The sequence below is a fragment of the Mastigoproctus giganteus genome, chromosome 8 (genome assembly GCF_048544385.1).
Source record: "Mastigoproctus giganteus isolate SK-2022 chromosome 8, ASM4854438v1, whole genome shotgun sequence".
Lineage (NCBI taxonomy): Eukaryota > Metazoa > Arthropoda > Arachnida > Uropygi > Thelyphonidae > Mastigoproctus > Mastigoproctus giganteus.
Genome location: NC_143582.1, coordinates 121,494,846 through 121,509,045, shown reverse-complemented (window position 1 = coordinate 121,509,045; position 14,200 = coordinate 121,494,846). Strand labels below are relative to the sequence as shown.

General features: G+C 39.7%; 1 protein-coding gene across 2 annotated transcripts in view; it reads right to left on the bottom strand.

Annotated features, from left to right (window-relative positions):
* Window positions 1-2,260: 2,260 nt before the first annotated feature.
* The window catches only part of LOC150081790 (flavin reductase (NADPH)), a 115,505-nt gene continuing 103,565 nt past the window's right edge, over window positions 2,261-14,200 (bottom strand). For both annotated transcript variants that reach the window (XM_090379670.1, XM_090379671.1), the window contains one exon: window positions 2,261-2,518. In XM_090379670.1, coding sequence (XP_090235796.1) covers window positions 2,373-2,518 — 146 coding nt within the window. In that variant the 3' untranslated portion in view covers window positions 2,261-2,372. The remainder of the gene's footprint in view (window positions 2,519-14,200) is intronic.

Sequence of the window (14,200 nt, the reverse complement as noted above, 5' to 3'; positions counted from 1 at the left end):
ACTAAAGAACTAAAATAGTCTTGGGCAGGACACATAGCTCGAAGACATGATGCTGACAGATGGACTAAGAAAATAACAGAATGGTACCCAAGAGGAGCTAGAAGAAAACCTGGAAGACAACGGCAGAGATGGATAGACAAAATTCATGAGTTTGTGGGTAGTAAATGGATGGCCATTGCACAAAAGAGAAGGAACTGGAAATTTGATGGAGAGGCCTTCATCCTGCAGTGGACTAAAAATGGCTGATGATGATGAGGCTTTTCATTCCAACTAAGAAATATTGTTCAAGGTTTAGGCCTAAATGAATGGCAGATGAATTAATGAGGCTCGTGGCAGAGAAGAAAAATGTATGGGATGAATATAAAGTATCAGGTGACACAGAAGCCTATGGTAGATATAAACTACTCTGCAATCAAGTCACAAAGGAGGTTATGCAGGCAAAGGCAGATTACGAGAAATATTTGGCAAAGGATGCAAAGAAGAACTGCAAAGAATTCTTTACTTATGTAAACCTTAGAAGGAAACGGATGAATCAGATTGGACCACTTAACATGGATGGGTTGACTATTGACGATCATGCTCAAGGTAGCTGATAAACTGAATGAGTGGAGTGTCAACTCTAACAGGAAGCTAAGTGATTTTGTAATAACTGAGAGCAAAGTGAAGGAGAAATTGTTGAAGTTAAAACATAAAAAAGGCACCTGGGGTGGACGGAATCTATCCAGTTATATTAACGGAGGCAGCAAAGGAAGTAAGCAAACCCTTAGCCTGAATTATGAGAATTTCCTTGATGCAAATGTATCACCAATTCAAAAAGAGAGTTCAAAAGGTGACACAAGTAACTATAGATCTGTTAGTTTAACTTGTGTTCCCGGGGAAAATAATGAAATCACTGTTTAAAGAAGCACTGCAGGATCATCTTGACAAGACTGCAGTAATAGTTAAGACACAGCAGGGGTTTGTTAAAGGGAAGTCTTGTCTGACCAATTTGATTGGATACTATGATATGGTCACAAAGGAACTGAATGCCAAAAATAATTTTGATATCATATACTTGGATTTCAGGAAAGCTTTTGATACTGTTGCACATGGAAGACTGCTGTACAAATTGGAGAGGTATGGCATTAAGGGTAGGTTGCTACAATAGATAAAGGGATGGTTGAGTGTCAGACAAATGAGAATGGTAATCAATGGACACTGCTCTTCATGGAATAATGTTATTAGTGGAGTTCCACAGGGTTCGGTGCGGGCCCATTGTTTTTTTGTGTATTCATCAATGATATTGATAAAGGTACATCAGACTGTGTCCAAGTTTGCAGATGATACAAAGGTTGACAGGGTTGTTAACGACAGTAAAGACTGTATGCTACTCCAGCTGGATCTGGATAAATCTTTGTTATTTTTTTAAATTTGTATATCAAATCAAATCCTCTCATGTATCTTTTCCCACCAATATTTTCAGGTCAATTATTTATTTTCTAATTTCATTTTGATGTACTATGAATTACAAGATATTAAATTTTCATTTGGCATTTAAGTTGCCAGGTGAGCAAAAGTATCTGTCTGTTTTTCTTGTAGGCAACTCCCATTCCATCTCCAAACTCACCTTTTGTGAGTTTGTTCACCTCTCTCCTCAGTTAAGGTATTACAGTATCATAGGTTCTAGTACCATTTGTCACCATAAAAAAAAAAAAAATCATAAATGGAATTAATCATTCAACTAGATCTGCTGGGATCCACAGCAGGCTACCTCATAATATGTATTCATTATAACAAGATACCTAATTTTGAAAATTCTGAATCAAAATAGCTATAAAAATGTGATAAAAAAAAAAAAAAAGAAATAAAACCTGTAACTCTCTTCATTAATGCTGAAGCTTGTTTCTTAACTGCAAATCAACATATCAGCACAAAGTCAAATTATTTTTAGTTAGCAATATAGCATATTTTTCAGCAGAATACTTTGCTGTGACAAACGTTTCTGGAACTGAACAAGTTGGTAATGATAGAAGTGTGTGTCAGAAGTTCTGAGAAAACAATGATATACATGCCAAACCTTTTCAACCAAAGTGCAACTTTTCATGATTGACATGTATGTAGGACAAACAAATATCTATCTTCATTACTGGTTCACTTTACTTTTTCAACAAACAGCTAGAAATTTAACAACTAATGTGAAGTAAAAACAATAAAATAATGATTTTGCTAATTGGTGAAAATAAGTATTTAATATAAAATTAAAAACCAATGGAAAAAAAAAAAATGTAAAACTCCATTTATTGAAGGAATATTATTAGTCAAAAATAACCAGGATACTGATATGTATGTATCTCAGACTTGTGGAGGGGGGAAGGAATCTTTGTCTATCCGAATTAGAGATAGCCCATTCCAACAGTATGCTGTACATGTTCCTTTGAAAATAAAGATTTAATCAATATCTCTGCCAGGTCATATTTTGAAATCACTCTTCCCACTGGATGATCATTTCTTAACTGATAATTCCCTCTTGCTGGTTCATCTGCATAGATACAAAAAACAGCTCATAAAAGTTAGCACAAGAAAAGTTTTCTGTAAAGTATGAGAATCAGTCACTAAATCATTGTGATACACAAAAAAGAAAAGAACTATTAGCCAAAAACTTACTTCGTTCCCTTCAGGGTGATTATCTTCTGTATCAATGTAATATTGAAGCTACTTGAAACAACTGTGGAAGTTAACTGTAATCATCTTCAGTGTCTTGCTTGTGCTCCTCTCAAATGTGGAAAAGCAGAACCTTCTTAAATGTATTCTTAACCATTTACTAGTCGAGTGGTTTTTTGTAATACCATTAGTAATGACTATAGTCTAATTTAAAATTCATTTTTGTGCTTGCAGATTTCCCCCTCTCCTTTAATAAATCTCATAATAGTTGCTCTTGGTAATCTGTTCAGAGACATGATAAACAACTTTTAAGTTTATAGGAAGAAATGCAATGTCATAAATAAATGAGTCATCTGATGCTCAACACTGATAGAAAATGTTAGTACAGTAGACTTTCAAAATAACAGCACCTTTGTTGATTCAAGGTGCCATTATTTTGATTTTTCCGTTACCTAGAAAGTTTTATTTTTAATGTATTTAATTAGCATTAGCATTAGCAGAGGCATTTGACGCAAGAAAGCAAGCTTATACAGCATCAGCCAAAAAAAAAAAAAAACCCACTTTCACTTCACCCCTCTGTTCGTTCAAAATACCTGTCCAGCTGAGCCTTAAACTTATTTAGACTATCAACCTCCGCCACAAGGGATGGAAGTCTGTTCCACCAACCAACCACCCGCTGGCTAAAGGCAAATTTCCGCACGTCTAACCTACATCTGTCTTTCTTCAATTTGAATTTATGCCCTCTCAGGTGATTTTTCTGAGCTAGAGGAAGAATCCCATCAGCATTGAGCATGCTCAAACCATTCAAGGCTTTATACACCTCTATCAGATCACCTCGCTGGTGCCTAGTCTCCAGACACTGTAATTTGCAAAACTTAAGCCTTTCTTCGTAAGAGCACCCCTTTGTTCCATTCACTAATCTTGTTGCCCTTCTCTGTACTCGTTCCAGCAGCTCTACATCCTTCTTGAAATGAGGCCTCCAGACCTGTATACAGTACTCTAGGTGTGGCCTGACCATCGCCTTATACAATGGAATAATCACCTCCTTATCCCTGCTGGAAAAATTCCTGTATATCATTGACAATACTCCATGAGCTACTCTTGCAGCCTGTCTGCACTGCTCAGAGAACTTCATATCTGCCTGCACAACCACCCCCAAGTCCCTTTCATTCTCTACCACTGTCAGTGTAGTACCACAGAGTTGATACGTTGCTCTGGGGTTGCTGTTTCCCATGTGTAGTACTTTACATTTGTCAATGTTAAACTTCATTTGCCACCTCTCAGCCCATCTGCTCAACCTTTCCAGATCCTGTTGCAGCAGCATAGTGTCAGTAGTGTCCTTGACAACCCTGCCAACCTTTGTATCGTCTGCAAACTTGGACATTAAGCCCGATATACCATCATCAATATCATTTATAAATACAGAAAACAATAATGGACCCAACACTGAGCCCTGAGGGACTCCACTAATAACATCAGTCCACGATGAGCAGTGTCCATTGATTACCACTCTCTGTCTTCTCCCCCTCAACCACCCCTTTATCCATAGCAGCAATTTGCCTCCAATGTCACACTGCTCCAATTTGTATAGCAGTGTTCCATGTGCAACAGTATCGAAAGCCTTTCTAAGATCCAAGTATATAATATCAAAGTTATTCCCTGCATCCAGTTCTTTTGTGACTGCATCATAGTATCCAATCAAGTTGGTCAGGCAAGACTTCCCCTTAACAAAACCATGCTGTGTCTGAGCTATAACTGAAGTCTTGTCTAAATGATCCTGCAGCGCTTCTTTAACCAGTGCCTCCATTAATTTTCCTGGAACAGAAGTTAAGCTCACAGGTCTATAATTACTTGTGTCAGCCTTTGATCCTCCTTTGTGAATTGGGGTCACATTTGCACATTTCCAGTCTATGGGTACCTCCCCTGAGTCCAAGGAAGCTCTCATAATTATGGCTAAGGGTTTGCTTACTTCCTTTGCTGCCTCCTTTAATATAACTGGATAGATCCCATCCACCCCAGGTGCCTTTCTTGTGTTTATCTTCAACAGTTTCTCCTCCACTTTACTCCCAGTTATTTCAAGATTCTGTAGCTTACTGCTAGAGTTGAATACACCTCTGGCATTCCCCTCGCTGAATAACTCCTCATGTGTGAATGTCGATGCAAAATATTTATTTAGTTTGTTAGCTACCTGAGCAGGATCATCAACACTTGACCCATCAATATCAAGTGGACCAATCTGATTCATCCCATTCCTTCTAGAGTTTACATAAGTAAAGAATTCTTTGCTGTTTTTCTTTGCATCCCTTGCCAAGGATTTCTCGTAATCTGCCTTCGCCTGCCTAACCTCCTTTGTAACTTGGTTGCATATCAACTTGTATCTATCATAGGCTTCTGTGTCATGTGTTAATTTGTATGTATCCCATGCATTTTTCTTCTCTGCCATATGCCTCATTAGTTCATCTGACATCCATTTTGGCCTAAACCTTGAACAATATTTCTTAGTTGGTATGTAAAGCCTAGTAGCTTCCAAGATAAGTTCTTTGAATGCTTCCCATTTTGAATTTGCTGTTAGTAACATCATCAGTTGGTCCCACTGTATAGAATTTAAATACTGTCTCAGTCCATCGTAGTCGCCTTTATGGAAGCAATAACCCTTCCCTTTACCCCTAATGGTAGTTACCTCTTTGAGTAAATCCCACTTCAGCACACTGTGATCACTGCCACCTAGTGGTTCATTTATCTGCAGATTCTTAATGCATGAAGAATCACTGCTGATAATCAAATCAAGAGTATTACTCCCTCTAGTTGCCTCCCGAACATGCTGATGTAGAAAACAATCATCCAATAAATCCACAAAAGCCCTGCTAGTGTGTGAGTAACCAGCCCCCAAATTCCACTCAATATCTGGGAAATTAAAGTCTCCCATTATAAGACACTCTGATTTACTGGCCCACTCTATTTCCCTGTACAGTTCCTTATTATACTCATCAGAGTCATTAGGCCTATAGCACACTCCTACTCTCAATTTTGATCTCCCAATGTTTATGTCACACCAAACTGACTCCACACTGCACTGTCCAGCGATGTCGACTGGCTTCACTTCCTTGGTTTTTATGTGTTTCTTAACTAATAGCATAACCCCTCCTCCCCTTCCTATCCTGTCTATCCTTTCTGTAGACGTTGTACTCCCCAAATTGCAGTTCTGCATCCCTTATATCTGTGTGACACCACGTCTCTGATATCCCAACAATATCTGCCTTTGATGTTTTGAGCAATACCTCAAATTCATTTACTAAACTCCTATCATTGGTGTACACGCAAGTATACCTGCACCTGTTTCTATTCTTAGCTACCCTAACACAACCCATGTGTTTACTTGTACCGCAATGGCTCCCAGCAGTCTCTGAAATACCATGCATCTTGTTTTTCAGGCTTCTGCTCATTCTAATAGAAGCAGTGCAAGAATCTCTTTCACCTCTGCCAGTGGCTACTGTCAATCTATTGGTCTTTGTCTCCCCCCAAACTAGCAGTTTTCCGACCCACCTAACACTGCCTCGATAGCATCAGCAAATATTCTTGCACCCTTTCTATTTAAGTGTATCCCATCCCTGTAGAAGCAATCTCTCCTGTTAACAAGTACAGTCCAGGCTGAAAAAAATTCTACCCCTTGAGCCTTGCACAATCTTTCCAGGGCCGAATTGATCGACAATGCTCTCATCATATACTCCCTCCTATCGTGTCTGGGCAGAATTGCAGACACTTTCAAATTCAACCCTAATTCTCGGCTTTTGTTCAACAGTGACCTGTACTTGTTAAGTAATTCTGCCGGTCTCCTACTCTTAATATTATTAGTGCCAACGTGTACAACTATATCACCTTTTGTGCCCTTAAAAGATGATATTCGCTCTACAACGTCATCAACCTTTGCCCCTGGCAGACATACCCTGGTCCTGTTCCACCTATCTTTTTTACAAAGCATCTTCCCCGTTTCCCTGACAATAGAGTCACCAACAACTACTAGTTCCTTCGGGACCAGCGCATTTTGCCTTAGGGGTTGTCTCTGTGTGATGCGATGCCCAAGTGCAAGCTCTGGCGTTGATGTGGGCCGCTGAGCTAATACAGAAATAATAAGGCCAAATAAGAAAGAGAGAGATTAAGGATGCAATTTTATTAACTGCACATAAAAAACAAACATGTTGACAATCCAATGTTACATTCTGCCCTTAATACACTCCTACCTATGCCCTGTTCTATTTTCTTTATTTTATCAAGTTTAGTCTGCGTGGTAGCACAGCAGTAACTGTAACCGTCCACCCCACACAGGGTGGGGAAAAGGCCCGGGTTCGAATCCCGTAGATAACGCAAGGAACTTATGGGCTTTTTTCATTTCATGGCCGAGTTAAAAGTGGGTCTCAGGCATAGATAGCAAGGTTTTTCCCCAGCAAAACAGGAAAATCGAGCAGAGAACACATGCAATTTAAAGACATAATACACATGGGTATAAGAATTAACATTCCAGGTGACTATATTCTTAATGTAATAGTTTGGATGATATCAAGTTTGTCACTAAGCTTTAATGTTGTTGTTCTTTTCTTTTCTGTATGAAGTTTATTAACTGTAGGAGCCATAGTGAGGGTTTTTAATTTAAAATAAATGTAAAACAGCAGTATAATCCGTGATATCAGTATAGAATTCACTTTCAAAATGGCAAACGTAAACAAATACAGTAATTACGTGTCTTGCCATTTTATTTTTTCGGCACTGCAAGACATCTGCACTGTATGTATACATCTGATTTCAATGTGCCATTATTTAGACAGTCTATTGTATGTGATTGGGCAAAAACAATTACCTTTTTTTAAATGTGGTGCTATTTTGTAATTGTTGCAGTGCCTGTTGCAGTACTGTGGTTTATGTCCCGGAGTAGAGTACACTAAAGAATTCAGTAAACATGGAGCAGTGGTCAAATAAACATTGAGCATTTGCTATCAAAACTCGTTTGAAATCAGGTGACTTTGTTGCAGTTACTTAATGTAAATTTAAACTCTACTTCAACATTGGAAGAAATGGTAGTGTTCCAATTTGAAACACTGGATTTATAAATTTAGAACAAGAGCATCTGTGACAGATGTGAAACTTCCAGCTCAGATGCACATGGCATGTACTTCAGAAAACATTGAAAGAATCAGAGCAATGTTACAATGCAGTCCTGAAACATCTGTTATTCGTCAATCAAGAGAATTAAATATCAGAACAAAGTTTGCATCATATAAATATATATAGCATATTGATTTAAGGTTCCATCCATATAAAATGCAAATGGTTCAATAATTACTTGTTTGTGATTTGGATACACATTTTAATTTCTGCAATTATTCCTGCAGAAATTGAACAGTGATCCAGATTTAATCAAGTATTTAATCATGAGTGATGAGGCTCACTTTCATTTGAATGAGTATGTAAATAAAAATTTTAGATACTGGGCAGCCAAAAATTTGCCATAAAAGTTACTGTTTAGTGTAATGTGTCTATTTTTGGCATCATTGGTCCATACCTTAATGGGAATGTTAATGGTTCAGCTGTCACAGTAACTCCTATATGTAAACATGCTGCAAGCATTTGTAAAAGAGAGGATCTTCAACAAAAAGGAGTCAACTTATGAAATATCTGGTTACAACAGGATTGTGTTGTCAGAATGTTCTGACAACACAAGGAAGTCAGAATGTTCAACACACACACACACACACACACACACACACACACACACCTTTCTATGAACACTTTAAAGACAATGTTTCCGTATCACATAATCAGGGGTGGACCAACTTGGGTGTGAACTGACCCAGGCAGCAACATTCAAGGGGCACCTGAAAACCTGAAACTTACGTACACATATGAAGAAAATTTTGAAGGGGGGGGGGCAAATTGTGATTTGCATCCGGGCTTCACATTTCCTGGCACATAATATTTTTCATTTTGAAAATGAACTGGCCACCATGATCAACCAGGGCTGGCAGAACATGGTAAACCTGGTAAGAAGGGCATAGAGGTGCCAAAATTCAAAATTTTTATTATAATAATATTTGATAAAAGTATCTCAGTTAAAGACAATAAATACTGACTTTAATCTCAAATTATTATTGAACTGTATAGCGAAATTGCGCCCTGTGTCTATTCACAGCTTAGGCATGATGGCTAGTATTTCAAAACGATGGCTTTTAATTCAAAATATATAGAACTGGTACAGCAGGAACTACGGTTGGAGAGCTGGCTCCAGCCCCAGCAATTTAAGGGAGCACTTGACCAGTTATATATTTTAATATTGGCTCATTTTTGATTTGATTAGTCAGACATCTGTTCAATGAACTTCTTTATAGCAATTTTTTTGATTCCTTTAGGTAATTACAATAATAAATATGAGAGTTACCTCAATATCCAAATAGATCTTTTTCCAATTTCTGGGATAAAATCGGATAAATTAAAATTACATTAAATCAAAAACACCAAATTTAAATAAATAAATAACCTAAAATACCTCGATATGCTCATACTTCCCATACGTGAACCCTCCGACATCAACCAGCCCCAGACATCAGATAACCCATGCACTAAAGAAGACTGGGTACATTTCCATCAAAAATAAACCTTATTTTAAAATGCGTAATCTTTTATTATTAAAACTCAAATCTCTTTCAAAGGGACCAAACTTTTTGTCTGCGAGATGTTTTCACTAGAAGGATAATAATTCTTCATAAATTGAAAAAAGGTCTCCTTAATTATAATAATAAACATGAGGTAACTCTCATGTTTATTATTATAATTAAGAAAAGGGAGATGGATTGAGATTTTCATCTCTTAGTATTTTAGGTAATTACATTTAAAATAGTTTCCATAGAATGAAGAAAATTTCCATACAATGAAAGGATTGAGAGATTTAACCTTGTATGCATTGTTTCTACCTCTGGCCTTTAGGCAATTAGAAAGCACAAATTAAAGGTTAAAGGGATTACCTTTCCTGAATGTAAGTGGTGCTCGTAAAATCTATGCAGCCATCTATAGCCTCTGGTCAACCTACGATCTTTGTTTATAATAAACAAAAAATTTTATTAAAGGAAATACTGCATTATAATTGTACAGTATGATTGATTGATTGATTGATTGATTGATTTCGATTTTATTGGCGCATTAGCAGCTAGGGCTATAATGCGCCAAGACCAGGTAAAAATTTAACATCTCAGTGACCTAATTAATTAGGCCATTGTCCAGATCTAAAAATAAATATATAAAAAAGAAAAATCAATAAAAGAGATAACAACAACATATAAATTTTAAATACGATTAAAAACCTTTATTGCTTTCAAAAAGCTAAAAATCGCAGACACATTGTCATTGTCGGATAAAATCTGACTGAGTGTATAAGGCTCAGTCAGATGATTAAAAGCGGTAAAACGGGTGCTGCTAAAATCTGGACAGTCAATTAAAAGGTGTCTGATTGTTAAAATTGTGCCGCATGACTCACACATAGGAGGGTCATCAGCCCTCAGCAAAAACGAATGAGTTAAATGACTGTGTCCTATGCGGGTCCGGGCAAGAACAACTTCCTCCTTACGATTCCTGCGCAGACTAGACTGCCACGGTTCAATAACAGGCTTTATACGATATAATTTATTCGCAGTCTGTCTATTCCACGAATCCTGCCATTGGGAATATATCTTTTTGTGTATTATTTGCCTGTAGTCTGTATAGGGGACTGACAGGCAGCGGTTATTATTGGGAATTGCTGATTTGGCTGCAGCGTCAGCCAAATCATTTCCCCTAATCCCAATGTGGCTGGGAATCCAGCAGAAGCGGATATCATATTCACGTCCGAGGAGGAGTTAGTTAGTTAGTTGGTTTTTAGGAGCATTAGCAACTAAGGCCATATTGCTCCGGGATATGCGGTGGTCATTTCCTGACCTTTCCGCATCTTCCGTATTTGGTGGTGACGGGCTCGAACCCCGGTCTAATTAAGAAGCGTGTGCTACGCACTGCTGCTCCTTCCCACCTGGCTATGGAGGCGCCTGTCCGAGGAGGAAGTGAATCTTCTGCTGAATACTAGACAGAACTGGATGAGGATTATATCTTACAGATATTAAGGCCTGTAACACGCTGAGAGAATCTGAGTATAAAATGAACCGTTGGTATTGGCATTCACTAATGTGATCCAAGGCTAACTCTATAGCATGCAGCTCTGCAGTAAATATACTGCATTCAGAGGGAATCTGCTCCGATATAGTGCTGTCTGTAAAGACAGCAGCAGATCCCACATATGATTCAGACTTCGAGCCATCTGTGTAAACTGGCGCGAAGTCAGAATGTTCAGCTTGGTGTGCTGAATAAAGCTGCAGGTAGACAGACGATGGAGTGTCCGACTTTCCCCAATTTCTGAGGGACAAGTCACATGTTGGAACACGAGCATGCCAGGGTGGAAGGGGTTGCTTTGGTGTTTGGGCAACCTAGTCTACCTTAATATTAAGTTCTTTGAGTAGCTCTTGGAGACGAATACCAAAAGGACGATTGGCAGTCTTACGGATGTTGTACAAATTTTCCCATCGTGGCTCAAAAACGAATGGCCACGTAGGATGGTCTGGCAGGGATTTTAGTTTTAAGGCGTACTTTAGAGACAACTGCTTATGTCGAAGTGATAACGGTGGTTCGTTTGCTTCGACGTATAAGCTCTGGACGAGAGATGTTCGAAATGCTCCAATAGCGATACGGAGAGCCTGATGATGGACAGGATCCAGCCATCGAAGTACACTGTCTCTGGCCGAATTGTATACCAGGGACCCGTAATCCAGTCTGGATCGTACAAGTGCACGATAGATGCGTAGTAGGGTGCAGCGATCCGCACCCCAAGATGTTGAGGAAAGAGAGCGCAGAATATTCAGCCCTCTTGTGCACTTTGTGCGGAGTTGACGAATGTGATCCAGAAAGGTCAGCTTTTTATCGAATACGAGTCCCAAGAATTTTGTGTCCGCTGCTACTGGAATTGCATTTTGTCCGAGCTTTAATTCAGGTTCAGGATGAAGATTACGCTTACGACAAAAGTGTACGCAAACGGTCTTCTCCGGTGAGAACCTGAAGCCATTAGCAAGTGCCCAGGAGTTGAGGCGATCAATAGCTTTCTGCAGTTGTCTTTCAATAACCCTCATGTTGCATGACTGACAAAATATGCTAAAGTCATCAACATAGAGGGCACTGTGTACAGTTGGAGGAAGTTGTTCTGTGATGGAATTTACTTTGATGGCAAAAAGCGTAACACTTAATACTGATCCTTGTGGTACTCCCTCCTCTTGAGTGAAGGAACGAGAGAGTGAGGATCCCACACGAACTTGGAAAGATCGATTGGCTAGAAAGTTTTTAATAAAAATGGGGAGTTGCCCCCTAAGGCCAAGGCTATGCAGATCTTTTAAGATGCCAAATCTCCAAGTTGTGTCATACGCTTTTTCCATGTCAAAGAACACCGACACCAAGTGTTCGCGTTTTAGGAAAGCATCCCGGATGGATGCTTCCAATCTGATAAGATGGTCCAAAGTGGACCGGTTCCTTCGGAAGCCGCACTGGATGTTGGAGAGAAGGTCATTTGTTTCGAGATACCATATTAAACGAGAATTAACCATTCTCTCCAGGATTTTGCACAGACAGCTAGTCAGAGCAATAGGACGATAATTGGTGGTGACTTTTGGATCCTTTCCTGGCTTAGGAAAGGCAAGAACGATTGCCTTTTTCCAGGAGTCCGGAAACTGCCCTTCAATAAAGATTCTGTTATACAGAAGGAGCAGACAATCCATAGATCTTGGGGAAAGATGTTTAATCATGTCATAATGGATGCCATCTGGTCCAACAGCACTTGCTTTGGAAAGAGCGAGGGCTCTTTTCAGTTCCCGAATAGTAAAATCCCCGTTGTAGGGATAGAGGCCCTTGGACTTAAAATTAAGTGCTTCTCTTTCCAGTTTATGTTTCAGGACCAGGAACTCTGGGGAATACGAAGATGTTGCAGAGATGTTAGAGAATGTTTCCCCAAGAGCATTAGCTATTGCAGTTGGATCTGCAATAGCGCATCCATTATAATCTAGGATTGAAGAAGGGTGAGATGTATATTTTCCCTTCATCTTCCGGATTTTATCCCAGACTACCTTAGAGTTGGTAGACTGGTTAATAGATGATGTAAAACGGATCCACGATTCCTTTTGACTCTGACGACGGATGTAGCGTGCTTTGGCTCGTGCACGTTTGAAGGCTATAAGGTTGTTCGTGGTAGGATATCGGCGAAATATCCCCCATGCTTTGTTTTGACCCTTTTTTGCTGCTGTGCATTGTGAATTCCACCAAGGTTTGGGAAATGGTGGAAACCGGGCAGATGTTTTTGGAACAGCATTCGCAGCTGCTTGGACAATATTTTCTGTGATGTACTTAACTGCATCATTGATAGGCTCTTGACTGACCGTGCTAAGATCAAAAATTGCCTGATGTTGGAAGGCAGTCCAGTCAGCCTGATCAATCTTCCACCGTGGTAACCTGAAGGGAAGACATGGTCTCCCACTGTGTAACGAGGTTATCACAGGGAAGTGATCACTTCTGTATGGATTCTCCTCCACTTCCCAGGTGAGTGAAGGGAGTAGAGAAGGGGAGCAGATAGAGAGATCAATGGCAGAAAAAGTACGGGTAGGCATGTGGAAGAAGGTGTTTGTTCCAGTATTTAGAAGGGAAAGGTCATTGTCATTGAGCATACGCTCTATGACTCGTCCCCTTCCGTTGATGTTAGCACTACCCCACAGGGTGCTATGTCCGTTAAAATCCCTGAGAAGTAAGAAAGGGGGAGGCAGCTGCATTAGATCATCAAGGTCTGCCTGGGTGATGTCAGTCCCAGGTGGCAAATAGATGGAGCACACAGTTATTAAAAATCCCACTGAAAGGTGAATTGCAACAGCCTCTATGCTGGTTGTAATTAGCAAGGGCTGCACTGGGGTCTGGTTACCCACAAGGATAGCCACACCCCCATGTACAGAGGCATCCACAATTCTATCCTTTCGAAAAACTGATGTTGTGCATGGTGGGATCATCATTTGCCTTTAGATATGTCTCCTGCAAACAAAAGCAAACTGGCTCGTGCTTTTGCAGGAGGGCCTTGATGTCATCAATATTTCGCCGGAATCCATGACAATTCCATTGTAGGAATTTAGCCATTATTTTGGCTTGGTGGGTCCATCAGGCGGCTTCCGAGGTGCTGAGGGCTTACTTTTATCAGTCTTGGATTTATCTTTTTTGGGGAAGAATGGACGCTGTCCCGTGTCCATTTCCTCCTCCGCAAAGAGTTCCAAGATTGAATCTTCGGGTACCTCCTTCTGCTCGACATCCATCTTTTCTTGGGTACTAGGGGGGACTTCCCCTTTCTTATTCTTTTCTTTCATAATTACGTTTGTTATTTTTGGAGCATTAGGAGGTACCGATATAGGAGTGGCAGCTGATTGGTCCTTTTGTGCAGGTTTTGGAGAACTTAAGAGATACCGCGCGATGGGAG